Genomic DNA, 24,193 nt, shown 5'->3' with positions numbered 1-24,193 from the left:
CAAATGTATTCCTGATGGGCGATGAGGCAAGAGTATCGTATATGTTGTTCACGGACCTTGGTATCGCTCGGATACTCGCCTTGTGGGAGTAAGACTTGGCACACAATGAGTCATTCTCGAGGCTCAGTCCCTAGTCAGGGAGAATTGGAAAGGTCAAAGCTATGGATGGATGCACACGGAGTCTCGATATGTCATTGTTTGACACTCCATGTTTGGTATAAAGAAACAACAAGACAATTTGCTACGGTTGTTCAAGTGTTTCCATGACAAACAATCAGATCAGAGCCTCCCTCTTCGGCCGTTATCGTGGTCAAAGGCCCTAAGTACGCCGCGGGCACATCCTCACTTGGAATCCCATTCCCTCCGCAGTCGTCTGCCTCATAGCCATACTGTGGCTTGCACAAGTTCCACCCATACTCACCGGTAAATGCGCAATCCTTGTCCAGCGGTGCGCACGACTGGTCCCAGACGCAGACCTGCACATTACTGATGCATCGCGGGACCAAGGTGACCGGGTCCAAGGTCGGATCGTTCGCGCCTCCGTACACGGCCATGTAGTCGGCGCAGGCTTTGGCGCCGAGGAACAAATCGGCGCCCGTGGTCCAGCCGTTCGAGAAGAGGGTTTCCATCAGATCGTAGTAGTTGATCTCCATGTTGCGGAGAGATGACAAGCCGAAGGCTGCGTTGGTGTCCGGGTCGTACCACCAGGCGCTGCAGACGCCGTATTGGTCGTATGAGCCACATTGGATGAGGTCCGTGGTGGTCATGGACCCGTTGCTGGCCAGCTCCTGCGGGTTCGTCTCCCGCGCCAGAGTGATGATGATGTTGCTCGCGGTCAAACAGGACGACACAATGTACGTTTCGAGGGCCTTTGTCAGGTTTGTGGTTTCGGCTTCCAAGGAAGCGCGGGTCGCGATGAAAGAACCATTGGCTGCGAAGAGATTGAAGCTTGTAAAGTCTTGTTGGACCAGAGCGAGCGCGTTGGAGATATTCTGCTGGTATGTCGTCTTGATGGTGCTGAGGCCATCGTAGATGTTGCTGATTTGGACTACCTCCGAGTCAAGCGTCCCTGTGGGATTGAGCTGTTTGAGTACCCCCGGTGATTGCCGCATGGCTGTCTCGGTGACGGATGTAATAACCTTCCCAAGTTCGGCGGGCAGGGTAAGTAAAGGCGCGAAAGCCGTCAGTGCTTGCAGGAAGTCCCCGAGAGATTGTTCCTGCTGCACTTCCGGGTTGATGGTTTTGACAATCTTGCCCACGGGGCCGCTGGCAGACAGATCTGCGTTCTCGATCGCTTCGTAGATGGATTCAAACCATTGCCATATAGCGAAGATCGTGTAGAGGGTATAAGCTTGTTGCGGGGTGTACCCAGTGAAGTTTTCGGGATAGTCGCACATGTTCGGTCCCGTGGAGTCGCACTGCTGTTCTTCCACTCCGACTGACTGCTGATAGCATGACACGAAACTGGTGTTTGCACCGCTACATGCTGCTTGATTGGTTTGCCACCAATCAGTCAAAAAAGTTGCCATTCCCAGCTCCTCCCAGCATGTCTGAGTGAGGTTTTGTCTGAGATCCGTACAGTTGCCGACAGTTCGTTTGGATAAGATTGGATATGTCGATGATGTCACAGGGGAAGCATCCGATGTCAAGATGCAGGTAAGGGTGGCGTAGAGCAGAAGCAGCCACGATCTGAGCATCGTTTTAGGCGGTGTAGTGTCTGGCTAGGAGCAAGATTTGCAGCAAGTTGGTGAACTTGAACAGGCGTAATAGAGAGCGAGGTGGTTCGTTGAGAGTCTGACGGTAGAAGAGGGTTGAGGGCAAAACGAAGGTGTATAGATACTTTACCTGAAGGCAATGACTGCGTTCCTTGAATGATAAGATAAAGTTGCTCGAGGCTGACTTTATACAAGCTGACGGCACTGACGCATCTCAGTGGCTCTTACCTAGACTTCCGTTGGCTTACCGCTCATCCATCTATGGTTTGTTCCACAAGAGTGGGCTACAATCTCTTCATTCCTACAAGTGTCAAACAGGTTGGGAAATTGAAGCTGAATGCAGGATCTGACCCACCGCCACGTGGGCATATGGATTGGGTGGAGTATCATACACCAGGAACCCGATCGCGGCCAGTCTAACGTAGGGTTAGGAGCGAGGACGGAAAATCGATCAAGCCAACGGGGGAATTTTCGTGGGATGCGGCAACCCGGCAGAGTGGGTACGATATGGTTGCGTCGAATACGAGCTAGGACTACCATTGTCGAATATTTTGCCATTGTGAGCCCACGGGCACAGCGAAGAGCGTATACAATATAAGCGCAGGTTCGCAATTGGCGCAGCGCTTACGCTACAATAAAATTCTACCCTGATGCGATGTTTCAGGGTCCGCAGAAGGGTGTTCGAAGGGCGTTATCGGAGCAGGAAGGGTCTCGTAGTTCGAAGGTCGAATTGGATTTGAGTGAGATATTCTAGTATAGAGCGGGTATCGGTGATCCTCTGCCAACTCGGTGAGTGGCGTGGGAGGTGCCATGTGAGCTTCGGGAGATGGACATTTCTCTCTTTGTGTTGTTCTCGCAAGAGAACGGTTAATATACGCTTTACATGATTGGCTTGATCGACCTGAACATGCAGACAAAAAGCGGCCGGTTCCTGTCACGGATGCGCGTAACTTTGACGTTCAATCCGCATTGTTGCTCAACGATGCTCCTCTTATCTAAAGACATACGACCACATTCCATGTGCTATGCCGGAACAATATCAAAAGAGAAGCATGATTCATCAAGAAAAGAAGAGAAGGCTCTGTGAGCTGAAGGGAAACCTCCTTGTCGGTAGCTTCTTGGCGTTTCTCGGTGTGGGTGCGCGTGGGGTGTAAATTGGGCTCCACTTGTCAACATACGAATACTGGTCAAATCAAGCCGTGCAAATTGACAATATAGCATTTTCCACATTCGCTTTATTTCTTTGATCGCTCATATGTCCTCCTCGTCCCGGTTGATGTCCTGGGCTGTTGGAGCTCTCGAAATGGTCTCACTATCACTACTGTCACCTCCCAAATCCTGGCTGATTTTCTTTACCATATACTCAATCCGTCTCGTAGCATTTTCGAGAGCGTCTAGTCTGCCTGTCAATCCATTGTTATCGTGTCCGTGTAACCATTCTCCCAAGCCATCCATCGCCGCCATCGAATCCTTCCGCTTCGCTGTCTTCGTTGGGATTGTGCGGTGGCCTTCTGATCTATTTTCTGTTTTGCCGTTAAGGCTGATAGACGGAACCGCAAGACTTCCAGGACGAGGATTCTCTTCGGCTTCAGATATCTCGTCCAAGACCGACTGAGGCGGGTCAGAGTCAAACACTGCTTGTATGTCTGCGTGCACCGAGAATCGTGAGAAGTCCCAAAAACTAATCTTGGTCTTAATTTTTGAGGGCTTCGTGCTCCACAGACGCCTGCGTTCGTACACGCTCAGGAGCAGTAGAAGCGGAGCATTGACTGTTCGCACAGCTGCAACGTTGATCTTGTGGAACCAGCGCGGAGTAAGGACTATCTTGAGTGGTAGCAGGAGGCAGAGTGCCAGAATATTGAAAGGGGGCTGGTAAGCAAAGATTGCATCGCTCTTGACTCCTTCAAAAGTGAGGACTGCTCTTCTAAATTGAATCTCGGCTGTCGCGTTGGATGCGATCTTGGAGAAAGTGCTGCTGAGCATCGATACGAGGATGGTAAGAAAGAGTGTATTGCCCAAGAAGGCAAACGTGACCATCAGGATCGGGCCAATAAGCCAGTGGAAGTCGACCGATCTTTGAATCCCGGTCCCATCGAGGCCGAACCAGACCCACAACATCCATTTGGAAATGGTGATCGGCGGATGATCACCCTCGCCAAGCCACATCATGCTAAGAAGAAATCCAGCAAAGCACCACACAGCCAGCAAGGTAAGAACTGTGAAATCGGCCATCATGGCTCGTAGAGAGACAAAAAGCATATTCTCCGAAAGCAGGTTGAAGGCCAAGCGCGGTATCAGCACAGGTGCCCCTGCCGACAAGATATCGAGTGCTGGAATACCGGAGCGAATGTCGCCTGTTGCCAAGCTGTGTATCCGAAGAACAAGGTAGACGACGTAGATGACAATGAACATGAAATCTAAGAACGCCCAAAGGTTCTGCGTATAGCACTGCCATCCATGCTCTAGAATGGAAGCGAACTCGTCCAGTGCCCAGCCCGTAGCGTACACGCAGAACACAAGCTCATACGTAGTGAACTTATCGCTCTGACGGTGCTGCATAGTAAGTATGTACAGTATCAGTAGGGTCAGAAACTGGCAGATGTCGAGAGCGTTCCTTGTCCGGGGGACCATGAGCCTATATTGATTGAGCCTTGGCGCCTTTTTAGGGTGGTACAACGTGATCGGCTTATACTTGTAATGGTCCGGTATTATATCAATGAAAGATGAGGGCGTGTAGACAACGCGCCCAAGGTAGATTGCCTCCATGACCTTTTGACATGCCGGCGCGCTCAAGAAAATCTTACTTTCCGAGACGATAGCGATTTCCAAGACTGTCGATTTCCCAATTCTGTGTCCTCGCTGTTGAACATTCCACGAGGTAGCATAGCTGTGGACGCGTCTGATCTCCTGCGGTGCGTTTTGAAATGGTTCAAATCCGGCCACTAGTATGTTCGCAAGTAGGAGCAGACCATCGCGTTCTGGATTCTCTTCGTCGAAACGCCTGAGTAACTTCAGAGCTACCAACTCGCAAAGAGACGCTCGAGTGGTATTGATGGTTTGATGCGCCTCGAAGGCTTGTTCCCGAAGGAACTGCAGCTTATTGACAAGCAGACAGTAGATGATGGAGACATCTTTCTCGTCCCAGAGACGGTTGACCAGAGGTCTTACGATGGCAACATTGATCCTTGGTGCCCTGAGTTGCTCGATGCTGTAGGGGTCGTCAATGCTGTTGATGACCTCGTGCCGAACGCGATGGATGGTTGTGTAAACGGGCAAATCTGCGTAAGGATTTGGGGCGCAGGGTCCTTCATAATGATCAGGGTGATCACACTGCTGCTCTTCCTCTGCAAGCAAAGGCTCCTCCTCTGCTTCTTCCTCTTCGCTGAGGTTTGTTCTTGTCATGGCAATTCATGTGCCATTCGGATGCATTTGGGAAGCCTTTCAGTTTAAATGCAGCATTGAAGAATTCCCCGCACGGAAAAAGCCGGCGCCGGAATGCACCAGGTTCATTAAGGTTAAGGTGAAGGTTAATTGCCGATAAGCACAGTAACCGCATCAGTCGTAGTCGTCCAGTGCCAAGCCAAAGCCAAGCTTTCCTCTTCGTTTCTCCATCCTACTGTTTTTCATTGAGTGCCATCATGACGCCTGTCGCTGATCTATCCAAGACTTTAGATCTCTCTATCTTGAGGAACAAATCTGCACTTGTAACGGGCGGAGCATCAGGCTTGGGGGCTTTGATCGCCACCAGCCTTGCAGAGAATGGGTAAGACTTGAGATTGAGCATACCTGAACGTCAAGCAGAGCCAACATGTGTTAGAGCTTGTGTCACGATCGCGGATATCAATGAAGAATTAGCCAAAGAATTTGTTTCAGCATTGAGCACGAAGGGATTACAGTTAGTCCACTGGTCACTTTTGGAGCTCTCGACATTGAAGCTGCTCTAAGATGAAACAGCCTCAATTATGCATCTACCGATGTGACAGACTGGCAGTCTCAAGTGAATGCTTTCAAGAATGCAATAGAATTTTCGAGCGGTAGGAGTATCGACGTGGTGGTCGCTGCCGCTGGAGTGCCAGGTCAGGCATTCATAACACAAGACGAAGAACCGCCATCTTTGGAAAAAGATCCGCCACAGCCACGGAGCGTTGGTCTCAATCTCGATGTGAACGCTAAAGGTGTATACTACACCAGCAAGCTGGCGCAGCATTACTTTGCACTGCCTCCCTCATCCGAAACCAAAGCGGCGCCGGACTTCCGAAAGGCTCTTGTGGTCATAAGCTCGTTGGCAGGCTATCTCGAACTTGACAATGTCGACTACACCGCGTCTAAGTGGGCTATTAGAGGCTTGTTCCGTTCAATAAGATCCAAGATGGAGGATCTGGGCTACCGGATAAACCTGATTGCGCCCTGGATCATGGATACTCCGATGTCGAAAGATTTTGCGGATATGTGTAGGAAAGTTGGATTCCCTGTTGGTGATGCCGATGATGTGGCCAAGGCTGTCATCAGATGTGCAGCGGACCATACCCTCTACGGCAAGTGAACCAAACTGTGATTCTGGGTATTCTGCTGCTGACATGGAGTGGTAGGCCGAGCTCTGGCGATTGGACCTACTGAAACATTTGATCTGCGAGATGATCTTGAAGGACTGAACGCCGGGATTAAGATGAAAGAATTCTTGGAAGGAGAGGCTAAAGAGTTTATGGAATTTTTTGGCCAGAGGGTCTAGTTGGGGCTTCCTGTTGGGGATAAGTAGCACTCGGTCTGATGATGAAAGAGTTGTATACAAGTTCATCCACAATGATGTAGCTGTGACTGTGGCCAGAGCCAGCCTGGATGCCTTGCTTGATTTCTCGAGGCACTCGATGCATTTTGAGGTGATGATCCCGCACCACCGATTTGGCTCTGAGCAACATTCATTTGTGAGCAAGCTGCAGGGTTTCTCCATCCCTCCAACGTTTGCTCCGTGGACGAGTTGGCATTCCTGGGTAGGAAAAACTTGTCTAGCGCACCACGGCAGTCTGTGTCTTAGGTTTGGATCCCTTGCGAGTAGGGCGTGGTCAACTCCCACAACCTTTCGAATGTAAGTTCGCTAAAGACACGACAGGCCGCACTCATTTCTATGTTACTCTCACAATCTCTGACACTCTCGGGAGTTGTCACCTATCGACGATTTGAATTTTTACAAGAAGAATGGACTTCTACAAGATGAATGCCTCCTTCTACTATGCTTCCCTTCAACGAGGATCTTTACTCAGCAGAGCTTGGAATGTGGTGGGAATATACTGGGCCTTGACAGCTATGGCGGGAATGAGATAATGTTCCTGCTCGACATGGCTTGGAACGGCACCCATCTTGATGCACAAATCCGCAACCTGGCCAATCAGCTCCATGAATCAGCTGGCCACGTTCTTGCGTAAAGTGGAGGCTCTGAAGGTTTCTAATACAATAACTCTGCCTTTCAAAATTAAGATCCGCCGGGCGTATATGGAGCCACAGGTCTCGAAAAGTTAAAACTGCTTGAAAGAAACTCGACCCGAGTCCAATTGCTTGGAGCCTCGTCTCTGGAGGCTTCAAACCGAGGAATGCTGGGAAGTGAACGTGGACAGGCCTGGCCTGATAGCGTAACAATTCTGGGAGACGGGATGGGAAAGCATTGCTGCGATCGCCAGCCCAGCCGATGCTTCGAAATTGACCTGATATGGAATAAGCTCAATGTATTGGACCGTACGGAGAAGACCTCACCGCGTGAAATTCGAGTGCCGTTACCCCGCACATTAGCTTGAGGATTCTGTGCGTCTCTGCATACAACGCAACTGCAGCTCACTACCTGATAATTTCAGCGCATCTTGTCCAGTCAACACCCATTAGCAACGAATCGGCCCTGCAATTCCTGGATGATTCTTCTCCTAGCACCCATAGCAGTTGGCGCTGACTACTAAATCAGTATGTGTCTCTGCAGGACCCCGCAAATGCGGGAAATCCGCTCAAAATGCGACTCTGCAAGGTCCCGAGATCGACAAGAAATACCCCCAGATTTGTAGCCAGCTCCGTGGGCGTGGCTTAATCGGATTGCCAACGAACGGGTCCGACACGTAGGAGCAAACGGGCAAACAAGCAAACACGCCATCATCAATGGTATATGTATCAAGTGCCTACCTTAGACTCAGAGCTGAGTATTTTGAGTCACAGAAGTGAGTGCTTGAGCTTGGTAGAGCAGTGGGGATCTGGGGCGAATTAAGACCGCGTTCAGTCCTTCTTATGATTTATACCCGTTCAACCTTCAACTATCAACTTTCCCATGATCTCCGCTCCCCCAAACGCCTACAAAGCGATCGAATTAACAGAAAACTTCGAAATATTCTTCTGCAGCACCGTGGCCAAATAGGGTCCCATTTCTGCAAGATCCCGCAAGGGACCGTAAATCCACCAATGGCGGATCTCCGAAGCAATAGCTCTAAGATTTTCGAAGGATTCCTAGGCACCTAAAGAGGCGAGCTGCGTCACTAGACATAGCTGGGTCCACTCCTAGGGCTGCTCGTGACCAGTTTCCATGAGCTCAGCCGACGTGATCGACTGTGACACTCAGAGCAGGTAAGAAGACTTCATTCTCGGAAAGACCTTCCACTAAGAACCTCGCTAAAGGGCCGCTAGTCGTTGATTAAACTCTGATATAACTGGTTACGCCCGTTGTGACAACTGCCGTACCTAAGCTTCTGCGATGCTCAGGGACGCATGTCCATCTTCCCTGCATCTTCCTTGCCGAGCCAGCTCTAAGTCTGCACGATCGTTTGCATCGACATGCGCAGACTTCTGAACCTCTCACAGCTGTCGTCTGGGTCAGTCACATTTATGTGCACGGTCACCCTTTCCGTCACGTGTGTTGAAAGGCCAGATGAGACTCATAGGAATACAAGTACATTTTTAAAATTCTTGGTTCCTCTCTCAAATAACCGTCTCAGTGCTCGGAATGGAGGCCAACCGATCGATCGAAGGCGCAGTTTCACCCAGCCCGAATTACGTCTCTGATGGCATCGTTCCAGTCAGCGCCGTATTCTTAACGCTCTCTACCTTTTTCTTGGCTCTGCGAGTATACACCAGGGTTCGACTCCTCAATGCCTTTTATTCGGAGGATTGTATGGTGGAGATATCCTGCTACAGAGGGTGCTCAGCTTACTTTGCGTAGATATCATCGTCGCTGCTTGGCTATTCAGTACTGCATGGACCATAATTTGCCTGGGTGAGTATCAGAATAGGTTTCGCACCGACCGAATCATTAACAATGTCGAACAGAACAGGAAGAGGACGAGACTAGAAGGCACCTATGGGCCATACCGAAGGAGGCCTTGATTGTCTCTTCGAAGGTAAGACTCTGCCGCACGTTTTTGTCTCTGTGTTTCACCTGTAGGTGCTCACCAGCTACCTAGTGGGCGGCAGCTTCAATATTTCTCTACGTCCCAGCAACCGCCCTCCCAAAACTCGCCATCCTAGTATCCTACCTGCGGATACTCCCCAACAAAAACATCCGTATCAGTGTCTACGCTGTCTTTTTCATCACCATTGGCTACATGGTTGCCTGCTGCTTGGCGTTCCTGCTCCAGTGTCATCCCGTTGCGCGGATATGGGATATGGTTATACCGGGTGAATGTCACGTCATATCCAACTTTCTTGTCAATGGTATCTTCAACTTCGCTATCGACATCATGGTCCTTCTCCTACCAGTACCAGTGTTGATGGAGTGGAGAGTCAGTAGCCGCATGAGGGCTCTAATGGGAGGTGTCTTCGCCATCGGCTCATTGTAAGGCTTTCGCAAATACTGCCCTCTGATAGAGCCAGCGCATACCAATCAAGGGTCTAACATCCATACCACAGAGCATGTATCGTCAGCGCGGTCCGAATCTACTTCATCGCTCGCGGTCTAAACACCTTTCGAACGGGGATCGCCGTCATCATCGGCATACCCAGATCCCTTGGTGTGGTCGAAACCAACCTTTCCATAATCTGCGGATGTATTATGGTCATGCGACCGTTCTTACGAAGACACCTTCCTTTCCTCCTTGAGATCGGCTCTCAGCGTGCCGAACACAAACACGCTGGAGTTATCGATGACGAACATCCACTAAAGGTGTTCAGCATTACCGTCGAGAGCAGACTGATGAAGACAGGCGCTGGCTTTGGTGGTGTCAATAGCAGCGCAGGCTGGATTTGGGATCAGAGGAGCAGGATCGGCACCCGTGCTATCGTGGATACCGCCATTCAAGATTTGGACATGGAAGGCGCGAGAGATTGGCCTTTGAGGGATGATTTGTCGCCGAAAGCAGAAAGAGCTGACAACGTGATTGAAGAGATATACTACGCTAGTAATGACCCAGAGCTTGCACGAAAGACACAAACGACGCGGACCTTCAGCCGGGGGTCCCAAGTAATGGACTGTGGCTCCGAGACGAGAGGCGTATCTAAGACACAGGCTCGCACAGTGAGCCTCATTACAGCTGCGAATCCTTGCGTGGTCAGGGAGACAAATTGGCCAGGCTTTTGGCGCTGACGTGCTGAAGAGAGCACTACGGCGTCGCGATTGCTGTTAATATTTGGCTAGGCGTGTGTAGACTTCTTCACTCGGCTCGTTACTGCAACAGGCCTCAAGACAGCTGACTCTGTGTGAAAAGATCGGATACAGCCTTGACTCTCATCCCAACAATCCTCCTCATACATTTGACACGCTCGCGCTTTCATTACCAATTGAAAGAGCATGATAGCTTCTCTTGCCATTCTCGCACGATGCTGTCGCAGCTGCTCCCAATACCTACTTAAAACACTGCGTTGAACATCTCGTTCGAACATCTCCTTTTCCTGTCTTCCAATCAGGTTACATGTGCAGTTCTCTGTCATAGGACCATACTTCCACGATAATGAATCCTCGCAGTCGAGAACCAATCCTGAGATGCGGAGTTCATCAAACTGCCTCCGGTTCTACTACTCACGACGGGGTCTGAGGGTTGGAAGTCGTACTAGATCCCTCACACATGTCTGTTGTCTCGTTGACGTCCAGAGCGCGAACGGGGAAGCTTTCGCTGTGATCTTAACCGCCCAGGAGTCCGGCGAAGTGGTTGAAGTCGTTGTTCTTAGAGGCACAGAAACCTCGAAGGAGACAATAGACAATGACCCGCTCTATTTGCGGCGAAACACAAACGCAGGTCAATCCCTTGGATAACTATCAATCAAACAGGAGGTCTCTGCAACCTCTAGGAAGAAAAGCGTGAATCATGAACGTGCTCCTTTCGTCCCAAACAGGGTTTCCGCAACTATCGGTGTAAGCTCCACACCATAAACTTTTTCTGTTCAACGCACTTTGCGGATTTGTCGTGTACTATCGTACGTCTCGCTGTATCATACCTAGCATACAGCGGTGTATATCTAGGCATGTAGCACGTGTGGTTCTGCACGTGCAAAGATAGTTCCCGTTGCGGTGGCTTCCCTGTCTGGGTGGGTGCAAGACATTCTCATCACCACAAGACTCTATTTTGTATTCTGGGACCGCCTTCAGTCCAATGTTGCGGGTCTTTGGAGGAGGATCTACCAACGATGGCTTGCCATGACGACTCTGAATCGAGAGAACGATTAAGAAAGGAGCATTTCAGAATACCTCGGATCCCGACCGTCTCGCTGCTGGGTCCAGTACAAAAAATACTTGATCATCATCGTTGGGTCAAGCGTGGAGCATTAGGGTAAATAGAGGCCTTGTTATTTGGTGGTTGTGTGGTTGGTGTGGAGTGTTTTTGGCACGATTATGATGGGGCCAGTGGTTGTGATGAGGAAGAGGAAGAATGTTAGGGAGGAGCAGGCGAGGTTGATGGTTGATCGGGAGCTAGAGTCGATATGGATGAGTGGGAAAGGGGAGAGGGCAAGAACGGCGACAAAGAGAAAAAGTCAAAAATCGTCGGGGAGAGTTGGGGATCCTAGAAATATGTTCGGCCGAAGGAAAATGATTGTGAACGCAATAATGGGTCGAGTCCGTTAGAGGCTGGGTTAAATCGCAATCCCTCATCGGTCTTCGCCCCTCCCACTTAACCTTAAGTCTAATTCCCTATCAGCAAGAGGGACCGAATTAGTGTGACCACTCCCCGGGGACGATCACTGATAGGAGCTGCAATATGCTATCGCGGCAATCGGATATATACTTAGCACCCTACATGGAAATCCAACAACCTTGATACGCGCGAGGATGATACGGGTGTGGTATATCATGAAAGTGCTGTTTCTAAGACTTCTGGTGATACTCTTGTGTCAAAGATTTTCAAGATGTGGGTTCACTATCTTCTTCTCCTTCAAGTCCCTTTCCTTACGTTCACAGCTTCGCTTTCTGCACCACCCTCGCTTTCTCCATTCCGCAGTCTAAACCCGAATCTCACATACCCTTGCACTCTCTGGCTCCCCAGTTCCTCCAAGTATGTTCAAGGCCATCACTGAAAAGACAGCGAGTGATTAAAAAGACTTGCGAGCAGTAATCTACCCCCTTCGCTTTACTCTTACCGCGTTCCTTGCACCAATGTCACAATCACATTCTACAATTATGGTCATTATCTCAGCGACGCAATTGTGAGTCATCCTCTCGTTATCATCTTGTGGCCTTGGTGTTACATCCCCTGCTGCAGAGTCGATCGTGTTCCCCAATCATTGCTCAAGAGGAACAAAGACACTAACTCCGAGACCTTCGAGGCGACCCAAATGGTCATCGGGGCCGGCTACGAAGACGCTGCAGCACACCAACCAGATAATGAAATAGACACACAAGAGCTACGTTATAGTGAACGGTATGTTGACAGGGTGGACATGGTGGTTCGGCCAAGAGAGGAAATGACATGGGAGACATGGAGGTATGCGTTACTGGGCATCGGGAAGTTCATGCAGAACTGGGAGTATGTTGAGTTGAGCTTTGATATAGTTGTCCTCGGATTGGGAAGAGTGGGGATTGGGAGACTGTTTCGGGAGGGTGGGACTGGTTTGGATAGATGAAGGGTATTCCTAGAGTCGTGCGTTTTGACTTTCGCATAGACTCGGTCGTCACCTGTCACCTCTTTCTACCGGTAAGAATCAAATTTCTCTCCCAGCCACTTGGACAAATAGGGAGCCTCTTAGTTTCTACACAATGATTCCAAGGAAATGCTCACGTCGGAGGGAAGACCTTCTGGGCAACAGTGCATGACTTAAAGCCTGGCTTAATAGCACGTAGAAGATCGAAAGTCTGACAAGATGTCATTTTGGCAAGCCAATCAAGGTGTTGTGTTAGTCCTACCGGTGTATAGATACCATATCACTAATCCAAAGCATGCTCTTGAATGAACAGAAGAAGAATTTGTTCAGATTCATAGGCCAATTTCTCTACTACCGAGCAGTTTCAGGGCTCTTCCAGCCGGATGAGCGTGAGACCTAGATAGCTTTATGAGGAAGAGTGTAGAAAGCCCCGTCCAGAGCTCAGATTAACGGTCAGCTAAGCTCAACCCTAACGCTTCAGGGCACCTGCAAGATATGATCGATATTGAGGCCTTAGGTTCATTAAACAAGTAGCAATAGAGAAACCATCAATGTAACCACTATAATGCCACAAAAGAGATACCGCCAGGCAACTGGGGGACTGGACTCATTCAAAAAAGACTGGTCGCTCTGCAGGTCCAATCGGCCTTGGAGACGCACGGCAGCTTTTTGTCAAAAATCTAGAATGGGCGACGGAGATCGCGCATAACCCTATGTTGTATGTCTTAAATTCCAATGAGGCGAATCTCTTGTGGTGGTATCATTTGGTTTTCCGCCTTGATGAGATGAAACGTGAAGCCTTTCATTTATGTTTGACTTAGCGATACGAATACACCGCGGAGCTACCAACTTGCCGACCAGTACTCCATGTGAAGAACTTCATGGCAGCGATATAGTGCGGGAGTGAAATGGACGGCGAAACGGGCATATTCACCCCCTCTCAATGCTAAATCCTGCGCTTTCCTTCATTTCCTGTTCATTTCCTGTTCATTTCCTGCAGTTAGATACAACTTAGGCAGCCCATGATAAGGCCATCCCTAATTTGAGATACAATGGAAGATTCTTTGGAGGAATTGAGCCCTGGCCGTGGATTTAGGTGCTCGGGGTACTAATTATCACCCCCCACGCTCCACGCGGCCCGGAGGACATTCGAGACCTTTTAGCCTTCATGCGACCCGCCCGGACGAAACCACAATTGTAGGAAGATTGTCGTCTCATCAGCATCCTCTGCGACAGTTATCTTAGACCTTGTGAATACACACTATCCCACGTCGATAGGAGTGAGACTCTGTGGCGTCTGCAAAAACTCCCAAAGATACTTTTGCCCTGCTTCGAAACGAGAAGCCTGGGAGAGATGACTTGTCTGACAGCCTGAGACAGCAAATATGCTTCTGATGCCGCTCTTACTGGCTCAATAACTGCTTGTGACCAAGGCCATGGGGACCCAAACGCCTTGGAGCTAGGCTACCAACCTACGGCAAGTCACGATGAGGGAGGAAGATCATCTATGCCCTTCACTCTGAGGAGAGGGAACAGAACAGTTCAATCGGTATTTTCCTGTATTTTGGGCATCTCAGAATATTAGCGTCAATCGAAACTCGAATATACAGGTTCGCAGATCATACGGAAATCTTCGCGGCTTGTATTCTTACTGTTTCGTATCTCCTGGATCATGCCAACCGTACCACACGCTCCCAGTATCCCGCCTTCTACCCGTCTCAGAATTTCTGCCTAGAGATTGTTATCTGGGCCTCCAATTAAGGGGGTAAGTCTAGTTCAGCGTGAAGGAATCCGTGCTCGGCTCCATGGTCTTCTGGGTGACATGCATACACTTCCTCTTGCCGTCGGTCAGCTAACAGTCATCATGCCGCTATCAATGTATCATTCTAGTTTCAGGCGTTCTTAGCGGGCGTGGAGTCATACGGCATCTACCAATTCTTTCAACTCCATATGCTTATATCGACCCCCTCGTCCCTATTTACGACCTCCAGGTTCTGAACCAGGCTTCTCACAACGAAGCGTTATCCTGCGCTGGAGACTAAGATCACCTTTTGAGCCGGCACATCGTCAAGATTACCAGAAAGGTCCGCAACAACATCCAATCATGTACTCGATTAGCTTGCTCCTGCTCCTCGCGAGTACTGGTTACCCTGAGGGTACCCGAGCAGCAGGCGGACGTCTCTCCAGGCGTCAAGGCTCTACACTGGTGCCATTGTGGGGGGCTTGCAACTATCCTAGCCAAGGCATCAACGGACCGCTACCATGCGCCTCAGGAAGTGAATGTATTTGTAAAGACGACAGTACGTACAGTATCTATATATTCCATTCGATACTTGGCGTTGGATCCATCAGGATCTACCATGGGAGTTTCTGATGATTGGCACAGCATATGCACAATGTCGTGAGCAAGTCGGCGGTTCTTGGGCTCCCGACTCCTCTTGGCAATGCCAACAACCTGGGGACACTGCGACGGACTCCTCAAGTTCGACCACTTCTTCCACGGGTGATACTAGCTCTGGAAGCGGCACTGGCAATGTCGCCTCACCGAACACCAACTCCGATACAGCAACTGGTAGCAGCAATTCACAGGCTGCTACCACAGGTGACTGCACCTCTACCAGCGCACCAGGTGGTTGGGACGGTATTGCTTCTACGTCGGTAAGTTTTTGACAATCATTAACCTTCGTGGACCATTGCTGAATTTGTCATAGTACTATGGCTGGATGGGCAGCTCCTGTGACTGTGGACAGAATTCTTGGGAATGGGGCGGCAGCTCTGGCGTCTATAACGGCGCCGTCAACCAGAAGCTCTTCCAAGGCAGGATCAACGGCGGTGGCCAACCGAACTGTGGGGAGGCCTGCGGAGGCTGCTATGAGCTCTTTACAAGCGGCTTCAATGCCTACAACGATGGCGTCGGAAGCGGTTCCATGATCACGCTGCAGATTGTCGATTCCTGCTATTCTGCGGGAGACCATTGGTGTGGGAGCACGAGCGATGATTACAAGGATAGTTCGTTATGCTCGGTGCACTTTGATATCCAGACAGGTCCTCCTTTGTCACATGGTCAGGCAGCTGTCGGGTCCGATGGAACCACTTGGAATGGTGAGCGAGATTCGAACCCTCGATATGTTGAATTGAGTGCTGATTGATGCAGATGGTGGCCAGATCGTCTATTACAGGCAGACGTCGTGTCCGCAGACGTTGACGTCTGGTTACACATCGAGCTGTACCTGTTGAAGTGGAGGATTGAAATCTTGCGCCTAGTGCGTTTACGAACTGTTAGGGAAGAATCATGGACGAAGATGTTGCACCAGCTGCAAGGCTTGATATCCTTCCTGTGTAACTTTAGGCTGGAAGTTTGAAATACTTGCCACATAGATGATGTAGAACTCAGAGCACGGCCATAATATGCACTCGTAGTCTCCTTGACAGCGCCTGTAACACTGGGAGTGGCTATCCTCGACCTTAGACGCTCATAGCCCGTGAAATCCAATTGCGTTACGTCTTGCCAGGACTGGTCGCAGGATTCTCCGTAGAAGAGTTGGACGACTTGATAGCATCTCGCAATTCCAATCCCCCGATAACATAACACAACTATGGACTCCCACCACCGCCACGCTTATATCCTCTGCTCATCAAGCCATTCTCGTGGACCCTCTTGTCACAACAACACAGGCCAAACCTTTGCCCGACTGGGTCGAAAATCTTTTCCCGGACCGGCACTTGACTTACCTTTACGTAACCTGTTGGAACGACTCAACACTCGCTACCACTAGTACTCATTCGGCCTAGTACATTGACATGTAAAGGCCGTTCCTGTACATAGAATGCTTCTTCCTCAGACATCGTTAGGAATACATAACTAGTGATAGGTCTCAATGCATACCGAAGTATTACCAACATAACCCATGGGCATGGAGATCATTTCCTTGGCCTTTCGAGTCTTCAGAAGCGTTTCCCAAACACCACTGCTGTCGCTAATAAAGGTACCCTTGCCCACATGGAGGAGCAAATCTCACCGAACGATCAAGTATTCTTGAGGACATGTTTTCCAGGGGATCAGATTATATTTCCGGCATCTCCGCCGGCGAAGACTCTTCCTTCGCATAATCTGACCGTTGACCTCAAAGGTCACACGCTGGTGGCCGTACCGGCCTACCATTCCGACATGGAAGATGGGTCCTTCCTGTGGGTCCTTGATCTAAAATGAAGGTCACGGGCGACATCGTCTGAAACAATGCTTGTTCGTATCTTGCGAAACCCCTCACTAGCGCGCTGAGACAGATATAGATCCAAGCGATTGAGCAGGTCAAATCCTTTCACCCAGAGACTTAGTCGTGGACCACAAGCAGCCTGGGGCAGCTGATGGATCGTGGACGTTGAGTGCAACACAGACTTCCATCAAGTTGTGGGATGGACAGGCAGATCAAGCGAAGAATGCGGAGGACATGTTTGCAAGGATCAGGGGCCCTGTTCCAGACAAAACTAGGGACTTCATGCTATAGTGGTCTTCTCTGCAGCAGCTCCCTACGAATAGCTCTACTAGAGCTTGAGATCAAGTCACCCAAATGGAGGGCGGACTAAGTCTTAGGCGTTGGAGAGAGTGATGAGTAGGCTGGGAGGTGATACTTTTATGGATGGCGCGCATTGTTGGCTGCACGGTGTTAGTCATTATCAGCATTGTTAGCTGCGTGGTGTTAGTCATTATCAATCCTACTACACGTATACATGTAGTGAATGTAGTGAATTAGCGATGGTTGAGGAGAACCTGTTTGACATGTTCTCCATGAGTGCTTTTAGCTGTCAAGACAGATGCGACCGAGGCAACTCAGATTTTTCATGAACGCTTTTCTCAGTTTCGCGCTAGGATGCTAGCTAATTAGATCGGCCGCTAGAGTACTCTAGCGGATGCTTGGCAGCGGTGGAGTGGTCATACAGCATGAAGATGAATTTGAGAAAGGAAATCATGTCCCAAGTATATCCATAGATAGATTTACTGTGACTCGAGCTGTCTAATCCTCATCATAACCCTACAGTGAAAGGACTAGATACTGGCTCAACAAACAGGCAGACTTCAGCACAATGTGGGTGATGTGACTCTAGCGGTCAAAGCCTACACCTCCCTCGAATCTTCCCGCCTCTACTATGAAGCCCGTGATCGCTAGTGATTACCGCCTTCTGTCTGAGGGTACGGCCAGGATACTGTGGTCGCAACAGGTTTAGAGCGCATGAATTTGCGTCGCTGGTCAAGGTTGGCGGTCAAGCCAACACTTTCATTCGCTCAAAAGAGACCTTTACAGCCAGTGATAGGCCATTTGAGTGTCTCATAGGGCCATGGCCATCAGAAGCAAACTCAGGGGTAAGGTTTTCTTGTAAATTTTCGACGAGTTTTACGGAATTGATGGCCTTCTGAAAAGGTCAAATGCCTGTTGACGTGATGAAACGAAAAACGGAAACCATAAACAAGCGAGACGCATTCCCCTTAATATTTTGAATTTATGTTTTTACAAACTATGCATGACAAATGACTTGCTAACTGATTTTTATCCTGTCTCTGCATTCACTGAGCCGGATTAAGGTTTCATACAATCAAGACGCATTATCTATCACACAATATGTGCCCGGAGAATCTTCGCCTTTCACCTATTTTCCCAAGATCGAAGCTCCGGCCTGCAATAGTCTCGAAATTCATATCACATTCAAGTGCAAGCAACAAAATCGCCATTGCTGCTAAGATCCTTGTGAGCATAAGCTCCACAGTAAGTAGCGGTATTCTCAGTTTGCGAAGAGGCACCATTGGATTTGACGATGTAGTATTCTCTGCTCGAGGTCAGTCTCGAACCACTCCGTATGTCTCATAGTGATGACCAACCGATAAGGTCCAGGTTTGTTGTTGTTCGAAGCCGGGTTCTGACTCCAATAAGTCTCCTCGTCATTGTTGGTTGAATCAATGAACATAGGAAGCTCTAGTATCGTCTCTCCATTTGTCTGTCGAGTGCCGCAGTCGTTTAGGTCCCAGTTGAATTGGTCTGCTTTGCCGCTATCTGGATTGAAAGGTTTGGGGTATGATCCCTTCTTGCTGCAAGAGGTCAGTACCGACACCTTGTCTTTGAGAAAGAGAATACGCCTACCCGTTCCTGACGATGTCGGCAATGTTACCAGTCACATAGCCGGCAGTGAAGTATTGATTTGTATCTACTCAAAAGCTTAGAGAAAACACAGAGTATTCAAGGCAGCAAGGTCGTATACTGGGTTTGAGTGCTATATAAAATGTCAACTTCCCTGACTAGGGAAGGGGTTTGTACGTCATGACTCACGGACTGGGCAGGACACGTCATCGGTTGGTGCTCCAACAACATCAACCACTTGCAATGGTTCAGCTCCTCCAACTGGAATACAATATGTCAAAGGCAGGCTAGCAAAAGCCCAGGAGATGCAAATCACGGAGGCGTAGAACATATTGATAGTCTTCGAAGACTGAAGGTAAGGGGATTGGAAAAATATCGTGTGGGAAGACGTGATCAAGGCTGCCAACGAAAATTGAGAGGCTGTATGAGAAGTTCAGAAAGCTTCTGGTCATCGAGCAAGCTTAAGTACTCGTGAGCTTACAGTGCGGCACCGGCAACATTGAAAACCACCTTGACTAGTGTTTGCAACATTCCACGCCTTTTGCTCTACAGCCGTCTTACCTGATCTATGTTTCGCATTTAAATACCTTCCTTTTGATGTTCCACTGCTAGTCGGAGAACACCGATGTTCGGTTGTTGCAGATGGCTTCAGTCCGGCTCACCATGACTGTGCCTCGAGTTGGGGGCTTGGAAGTTGTCATGAACGTGTCCCCATGTCTGACAAAGTGGCATAGCATCTGTTTCAACTTGGCTGACAAAGTGGCATAGCATCTGTTTCAACTTGGCTGTCTTGCGGTTGAGACCCGAGAATAGTTGGGGGCTTGAAATCACAGGATTTTGGGATTTTTAGGTATGGAGCACCAAAATCGTTACGTCTCGGACTAAAGTGTGAATTACGAGGCTGAAGGTATCATTGATCAGGGTAGACTACTCTACGCCTCATAGATACGAGCAACCTGAAGCTAGGATCTAGAAAGATTACCCGTAGCAGAAGGCTGTAGTTCTGCGCAGGTCGCAAGATGTCGGGAAAAGTCCTGGAAAGAGTAAGCTGCGGTGACAGCCCTACGGTCAAAAGCTTCAAGCATGAAGGCAATGATGACAAGACTTGAATTTGTCAAATACCACGCTCTACAAAGAGGCAATGTGATGTTTCAGGTCTTTCCACAGTCACAAGTCGTCGATCTCGTGTGAAGACATGCGCCCCTTAGTCTCGTTTCGCGGTTTTACCTGTCGGCAGCATCATTCTCCATCGGATCAGGCACGTAAAACACGGATGTCTCTTCGCACGCCTGGTATGTTTTACGTGCCTGATCTGATGGTGAATGATGCTGCTGACAGGTAAAAATTTTCTCAGAAAAGCGGCCCAGCGATGTGTGCCGCTCCAGTGTGGTATTGGACGGAATGGCTGTGTTCAGCTGAGAAATTCTGGATCCGGAGTTTTGCCGATCGCAACATGTATTATTCTTGCTTCATTCTCTATTTTTCCGTCAACTTGAAGTCTGTGTCGCGACTGATCCATCAATTTGTCACATTTTTTTTTTGACTTTTACATCATTCATCCAAATCTGGAAAAGCAGTAGCATCTTGTCACATAGCCGCAGGACAAAAACTTTGCACAGCGGAGACATCACTACTAATTCTCTGTGCCAATCTCCATGATGGCCAAAGAAGAACTGCATCCCTACCAGCAGCAAGCCCTGGATCTGTTCTGCACGGCGTGGACTAGTAAAGTGCTGGGGAATCAGCGAGACTTCAGCAGTGCTGCCGAAACCTTGGCGCAACACACTGCAGAAGCCAAAGATCCCTCCTCAGGCGTCTATATATGGAGCACCATCCTCGCCATTCACGAGTACGCCAGCACCTGTCCCGAAGCCCTCGACCTCACGCTACACGTCTACGCCTCAGCTTGCAACCAATTTCCCGACACGATCTCCAACGAATATGGGCATGGACCCACTGCAGGGTTGCAGCAACTAAAATGGTGGCTGGTTGAGGAAGCAGATGGCTTTCAGGGAGTTTTGATGCCACCACAGTGTATCGGCAGTCTTGATACCGCAGACCGATCGAACATTTTATTCAAAAGCAGCGATGTGGACAAAGACGTGGACGGGATACTTTCAGAAATTGAAGAATGGAGGAAAGAGCGGACATCTTGGATTGCTGCTGCAGCGATGCAATCCCGATGCTTCTCGCTTGACATAATGCGTGTGAACGACGGTCGCCAGATCGAGGCACTGATAGACTCTGGACTTAACCGTGGGCGCGGTAGATGGGGTAAGGCTGATTTCATCGGCGCTTGCATCATGATTCGAGGATGTGGAAAGTCCCTATTTGAACACCCGGGCAATGGGGTGGCATATGATAAACTTAAAAGCTGGAAAAGCGCCCTGGAAGCATTTCTCCGGCATGACGAAAAGTCTTCGTCGAGTGTTGATTTCGTGGTAACATACCATGCCTCCGTAAGCGTTCTACTTACTGTCCTACATGTTAAATTGAAGCTGACGCTTTGAAGCTTGCACTCAGAAATCTTCGATCAGGACCGGAAGACGAGTGCAGTAGCGAACTGTTTGCCTCCAACGCTTGGCTGTTATAGTTTCTCGAAAGCCCCTATGGTAGTACAGAAGTCATAACAAAGAGCAAGACTCAGTCTACGAGGCTCGCCGTGGAAGACAGCTTAAGTTCCTTGGTAAAAACGCTTATTTCTACACTCTCAACTCGTTGTTTCGGCAACCCCCCTCCGGGTTACAGTTCGCCAGAAGAGAAAAAAAATCGATAGAGGTAAAGCGAGTATATATCGAATCTTTACCTCGGATAAACTTATAGTATATATTAAATATATTTATTTTACTTAAATAAACTTAAGTCGAGTTAAAAAAACTATATATAATTTATTTAAGTTATTATATATATTAAGTATATATTAAATATATAATATAAACTTCTATTAAATTCGAAGAGTCTTAGAGTTATATAGTAATACAAGTAAAGGCCTATAAATTAAATTCATAGAGTTGGATTTTTCATTTTTCTAAATTAAATAGAGTTAGATTTTTCTAAGTTAAATGGAATTTTAGCCCTAGCCCTAAGTTAAATCGAACTCTAATCGCTTACTATACGTTTTTAACCTACTTCCATCACTATAAAATTAATTTAATCTATGTGATATATAGATATATATATACGGAGAGAGGCGCGCTAAGGCCTAATTAGGAAGGTGTATTAAGTGTAAAGGATTAATCCGTAATAATTGCCTACAAAAAACAGAGAAAGGCCATGTCCTTATGGTAAGAAGTATCGAAATACCGGAAAGAAATGAAGACAACATGTCAATTAGTGGTGTGAATCCCATATTATCTCCTGCCGCAGTGAAATCATTCGAATAATGAAATAGCTGTCAGAGCAAGACATCGGACGGTTTCAATTCGTCCAAATATGTATCGTTCGATGTTCCTCCTGCAGAGGCCTAATTGGCTGTGATCGTCGCAGTAGATCCTCCTCTTGTGACGTTATTGCAGTGATGTATCATATTAATACAGTGGGGATGACAGGCCAAGTTGTAGTGGTGTTCTCCGCTTGCTGAGTGATGATTTGATGTGGAACCGTGGAGAGCATATGACGTGGGATCTTGGAGAGCTGAGCCGTGTTTTTGACGATGGTGGCCTTGTTGCCGCTTGGTTTCTCCGTAGTATTCTCCGCATTTATCTATTATAGTTCCTTCTCTTACTTCTTAATATAGTAGAGATAATAGGCTAAGTTATAATAATATTCTCCACTTACTAAGTAATAATATAATATAAAATTATAAAGAGTATATAACGTGGGATCTTAGAGAGTTAAGTCGTATTCTTAACGATAGTAATCTTATTACCGCTTAATTTCTTCGCAGTATTCTTCATATTTACCTATTATAGTTTCTTCTCTTACTTCTTAATATAGTAGAGATAATAGACTAAATTATAGTAATATTCTCTACTTACTAAATAATAATTTAATATAAAATCGTAAAGAGTATATAACGTAGGATCTTAGAGAGCTAAGTCGTATTTTTAATACTAAAAGTCTTATTACCGCTTAATTTCTTCTTAATATTCTTTATATTCGTTTACTATAGCGATTTCTCTTATACTAGCTAAGTAAATTAATATAAGATTATAAAGAGTAGATCTATTATATTACTACTACTAATAACTATCTTTATAGTATTCTTCGTATTCGTTTATTATAGATCCTTCTCTTATTTAACTAAGTATAAGAATATTAAGAATAAATATATTTATATTAATAGAATTAATAGAATTAATAGAATTAATAGAATTAATAGAATTAATAGAATTAATAGAATTAATAGAATTAATAGAATTAATAGAATTAATAGAATTAATAGAATTAATAGAATTAATAGAATTAATAGAATTAATAGAATAGTAAAAGAAGAATAATTATATAAATAGATGAAAGGATTATTATTCGATTTCGAACGCGTTTAATATAATTATTATATTTTCAGAAGCTTCTTCTTAACGATATTTAGAATTTAATACGTATTAAGAGACTTTAAAATAGAGTAATAAAGAATAAATAGAGAAGAAAAATGCGTTTTAAGAGATAGTATCGCTAAGTTAGAAGATATTATCGCTAGTTTAAAAGAAGTATATAGAGAAGAATATATTTATTTAAGCTCTTTAAGAGTTTTTTAATAAGTTTATAAGTAGTAATAAATAGCTATTAAACTCGCTTATAACCTCGATTACTAATAATAGCGAATTTATTAAAAAATAATTTAAAGATATTAATAGAAGCTCTAAGCGGCGAGTAATAGAGATATATATATTTAAAATATTAAGTAATCTTTAGACGAGAGATATCGAAGACGATTATATTTATATTAATGAAATTAATAAAATTAATAGAATAGTAAAAGAAGAATAATTATATAAATAGATAAAAGAATTATTATTCGATTTCTAGACGCGTCTAATATAATTACTATAATTATTATATTTAAATATTTATTTAATCTATTAATAGTAGATTAAACTTTATTATTTTTATAGCGTTAGAAAGCGTATACTAAGCTCTATAATTTACGAAATTATAAAGAAATAATATTCGTAGAGAGCTAGTTATTTTAGAGTATAAAACTTCTATATATAAATTTTTAATAAGAAAGCTTAAGAGAGCTAGCGGGCTAACTTAGTTAGTCTAGCTAAAAGACGTAATAACTCTAAATTTATAATTAGCTATATATATAAATTTAAGATTTTTAAACTTAACTCTATCTTATTCTTTTATATATACTAATAAAATTAGAAAGATAAA

General features: G+C 46.9%; 8 protein-coding genes across 8 annotated transcripts; 5 read left to right on the top strand and 3 right to left on the bottom strand.

Annotated features, from left to right (window-relative positions):
- Positions 1–251: 251 nt before the first annotated feature.
- On the bottom strand, positions 252–1,974 carry HO133_006245 (uncharacterized protein; the record flags this gene model as incomplete). The annotated part of the gene is made up of 2 exons (XM_037297144.1): positions 252–1,689; positions 1,964–1,974. The coding sequence occupies 2 exons, from the start codon at positions 1,972–1,974 to the stop codon at positions 252–254; spliced, it is 1,449 nt and encodes a 482-aa protein (XP_037147269.1).
- A 992-nt stretch (positions 1,975–2,966) lies between these two features.
- On the bottom strand, positions 2,967–5,117 carry HO133_006244 (uncharacterized protein; the record flags this gene model as incomplete). Its single annotated transcript, XM_037297143.1, has 1 exon — positions 2,967–5,117. The coding sequence occupies one exon, from the start codon at positions 5,115–5,117 to the stop codon at positions 2,967–2,969; it is 2,151 nt and encodes a 716-aa protein (XP_037147268.1).
- Positions 5,118–5,353: 236 nt separating this feature from the next.
- HO133_006243 (uncharacterized protein) lies at positions 5,354–6,444 on the top strand (the record flags this gene model as incomplete). Its single annotated transcript, XM_037297142.1, has 4 exons — positions 5,354–5,478; positions 5,533–5,610; positions 5,670–6,250; positions 6,305–6,444. 4 exons carry the CDS (start codon positions 5,354–5,356, stop codon positions 6,442–6,444), a joined length of 924 nt encoding a protein of 307 aa, XP_037147267.1.
- Positions 6,445–9,039: 2,595 nt separating this feature from the next.
- On the top strand, positions 9,040–10,260 carry HO133_006242 (uncharacterized protein; the record flags this gene model as incomplete). The annotated part of the gene is made up of 3 exons (XM_037297141.1): positions 9,040–9,079; positions 9,153–9,513; positions 9,588–10,260. 3 exons carry the CDS (start codon positions 9,040–9,042, stop codon positions 10,258–10,260), a joined length of 1,074 nt encoding a protein of 357 aa, XP_037147266.1.
- A 2,025-nt stretch (positions 10,261–12,285) lies between these two features.
- Positions 12,286–12,728, top strand: HO133_006241 (uncharacterized protein; the record flags this gene model as incomplete). Its single annotated transcript, XM_037297140.1, has 2 exons — positions 12,286–12,311; positions 12,368–12,728. 2 exons carry the CDS (start codon positions 12,286–12,288, stop codon positions 12,726–12,728), a joined length of 387 nt encoding a protein of 128 aa, XP_037147265.1.
- Positions 12,729–14,850: 2,122 nt separating this feature from the next.
- On the top strand, positions 14,851–15,895 carry HO133_006240 (uncharacterized protein; the record flags this gene model as incomplete). Its single annotated transcript, XM_037297139.1, has 3 exons — positions 14,851–15,022; positions 15,133–15,404; positions 15,458–15,895. The coding sequence occupies 3 exons, from the start codon at positions 14,851–14,853 to the stop codon at positions 15,893–15,895; spliced, it is 882 nt and encodes a 293-aa protein (XP_037147264.1).
- Positions 15,896–18,445: 2,550 nt separating this feature from the next.
- On the bottom strand, positions 18,446–19,205 carry HO133_006239 (uncharacterized protein; the record flags this gene model as incomplete). The annotated part of the gene is made up of 4 exons (XM_037297138.1): positions 18,446–18,566; positions 18,619–18,825; positions 18,878–18,941; positions 19,064–19,205. 4 exons carry the CDS (start codon positions 19,203–19,205, stop codon positions 18,446–18,448), a joined length of 534 nt encoding a protein of 177 aa, XP_037147263.1.
- Positions 19,206–20,532: 1,327 nt separating this feature from the next.
- HO133_006238 (uncharacterized protein) lies at positions 20,533–21,467 on the top strand (the record flags this gene model as incomplete). The annotated part of the gene is made up of 2 exons (XM_037297137.1): positions 20,533–21,333; positions 21,387–21,467. 2 exons carry the CDS (start codon positions 20,533–20,535, stop codon positions 21,465–21,467), a joined length of 882 nt encoding a protein of 293 aa, XP_037147262.1.
- Positions 21,468–24,193: the final 2,726 nt, after the last annotated feature.

This window comes from Letharia lupina (assembly GCF_014066315.1).
Source record: "Letharia lupina isolate WasteWater1 chromosome Unknown contig_24, whole genome shotgun sequence".
NCBI classification, from domain to species: Eukaryota; Fungi; Ascomycota; class Lecanoromycetes; order Lecanorales; family Parmeliaceae; genus Letharia; species Letharia lupina.
This window is presented reverse-complemented; position numbering and strand designations above follow the sequence as displayed.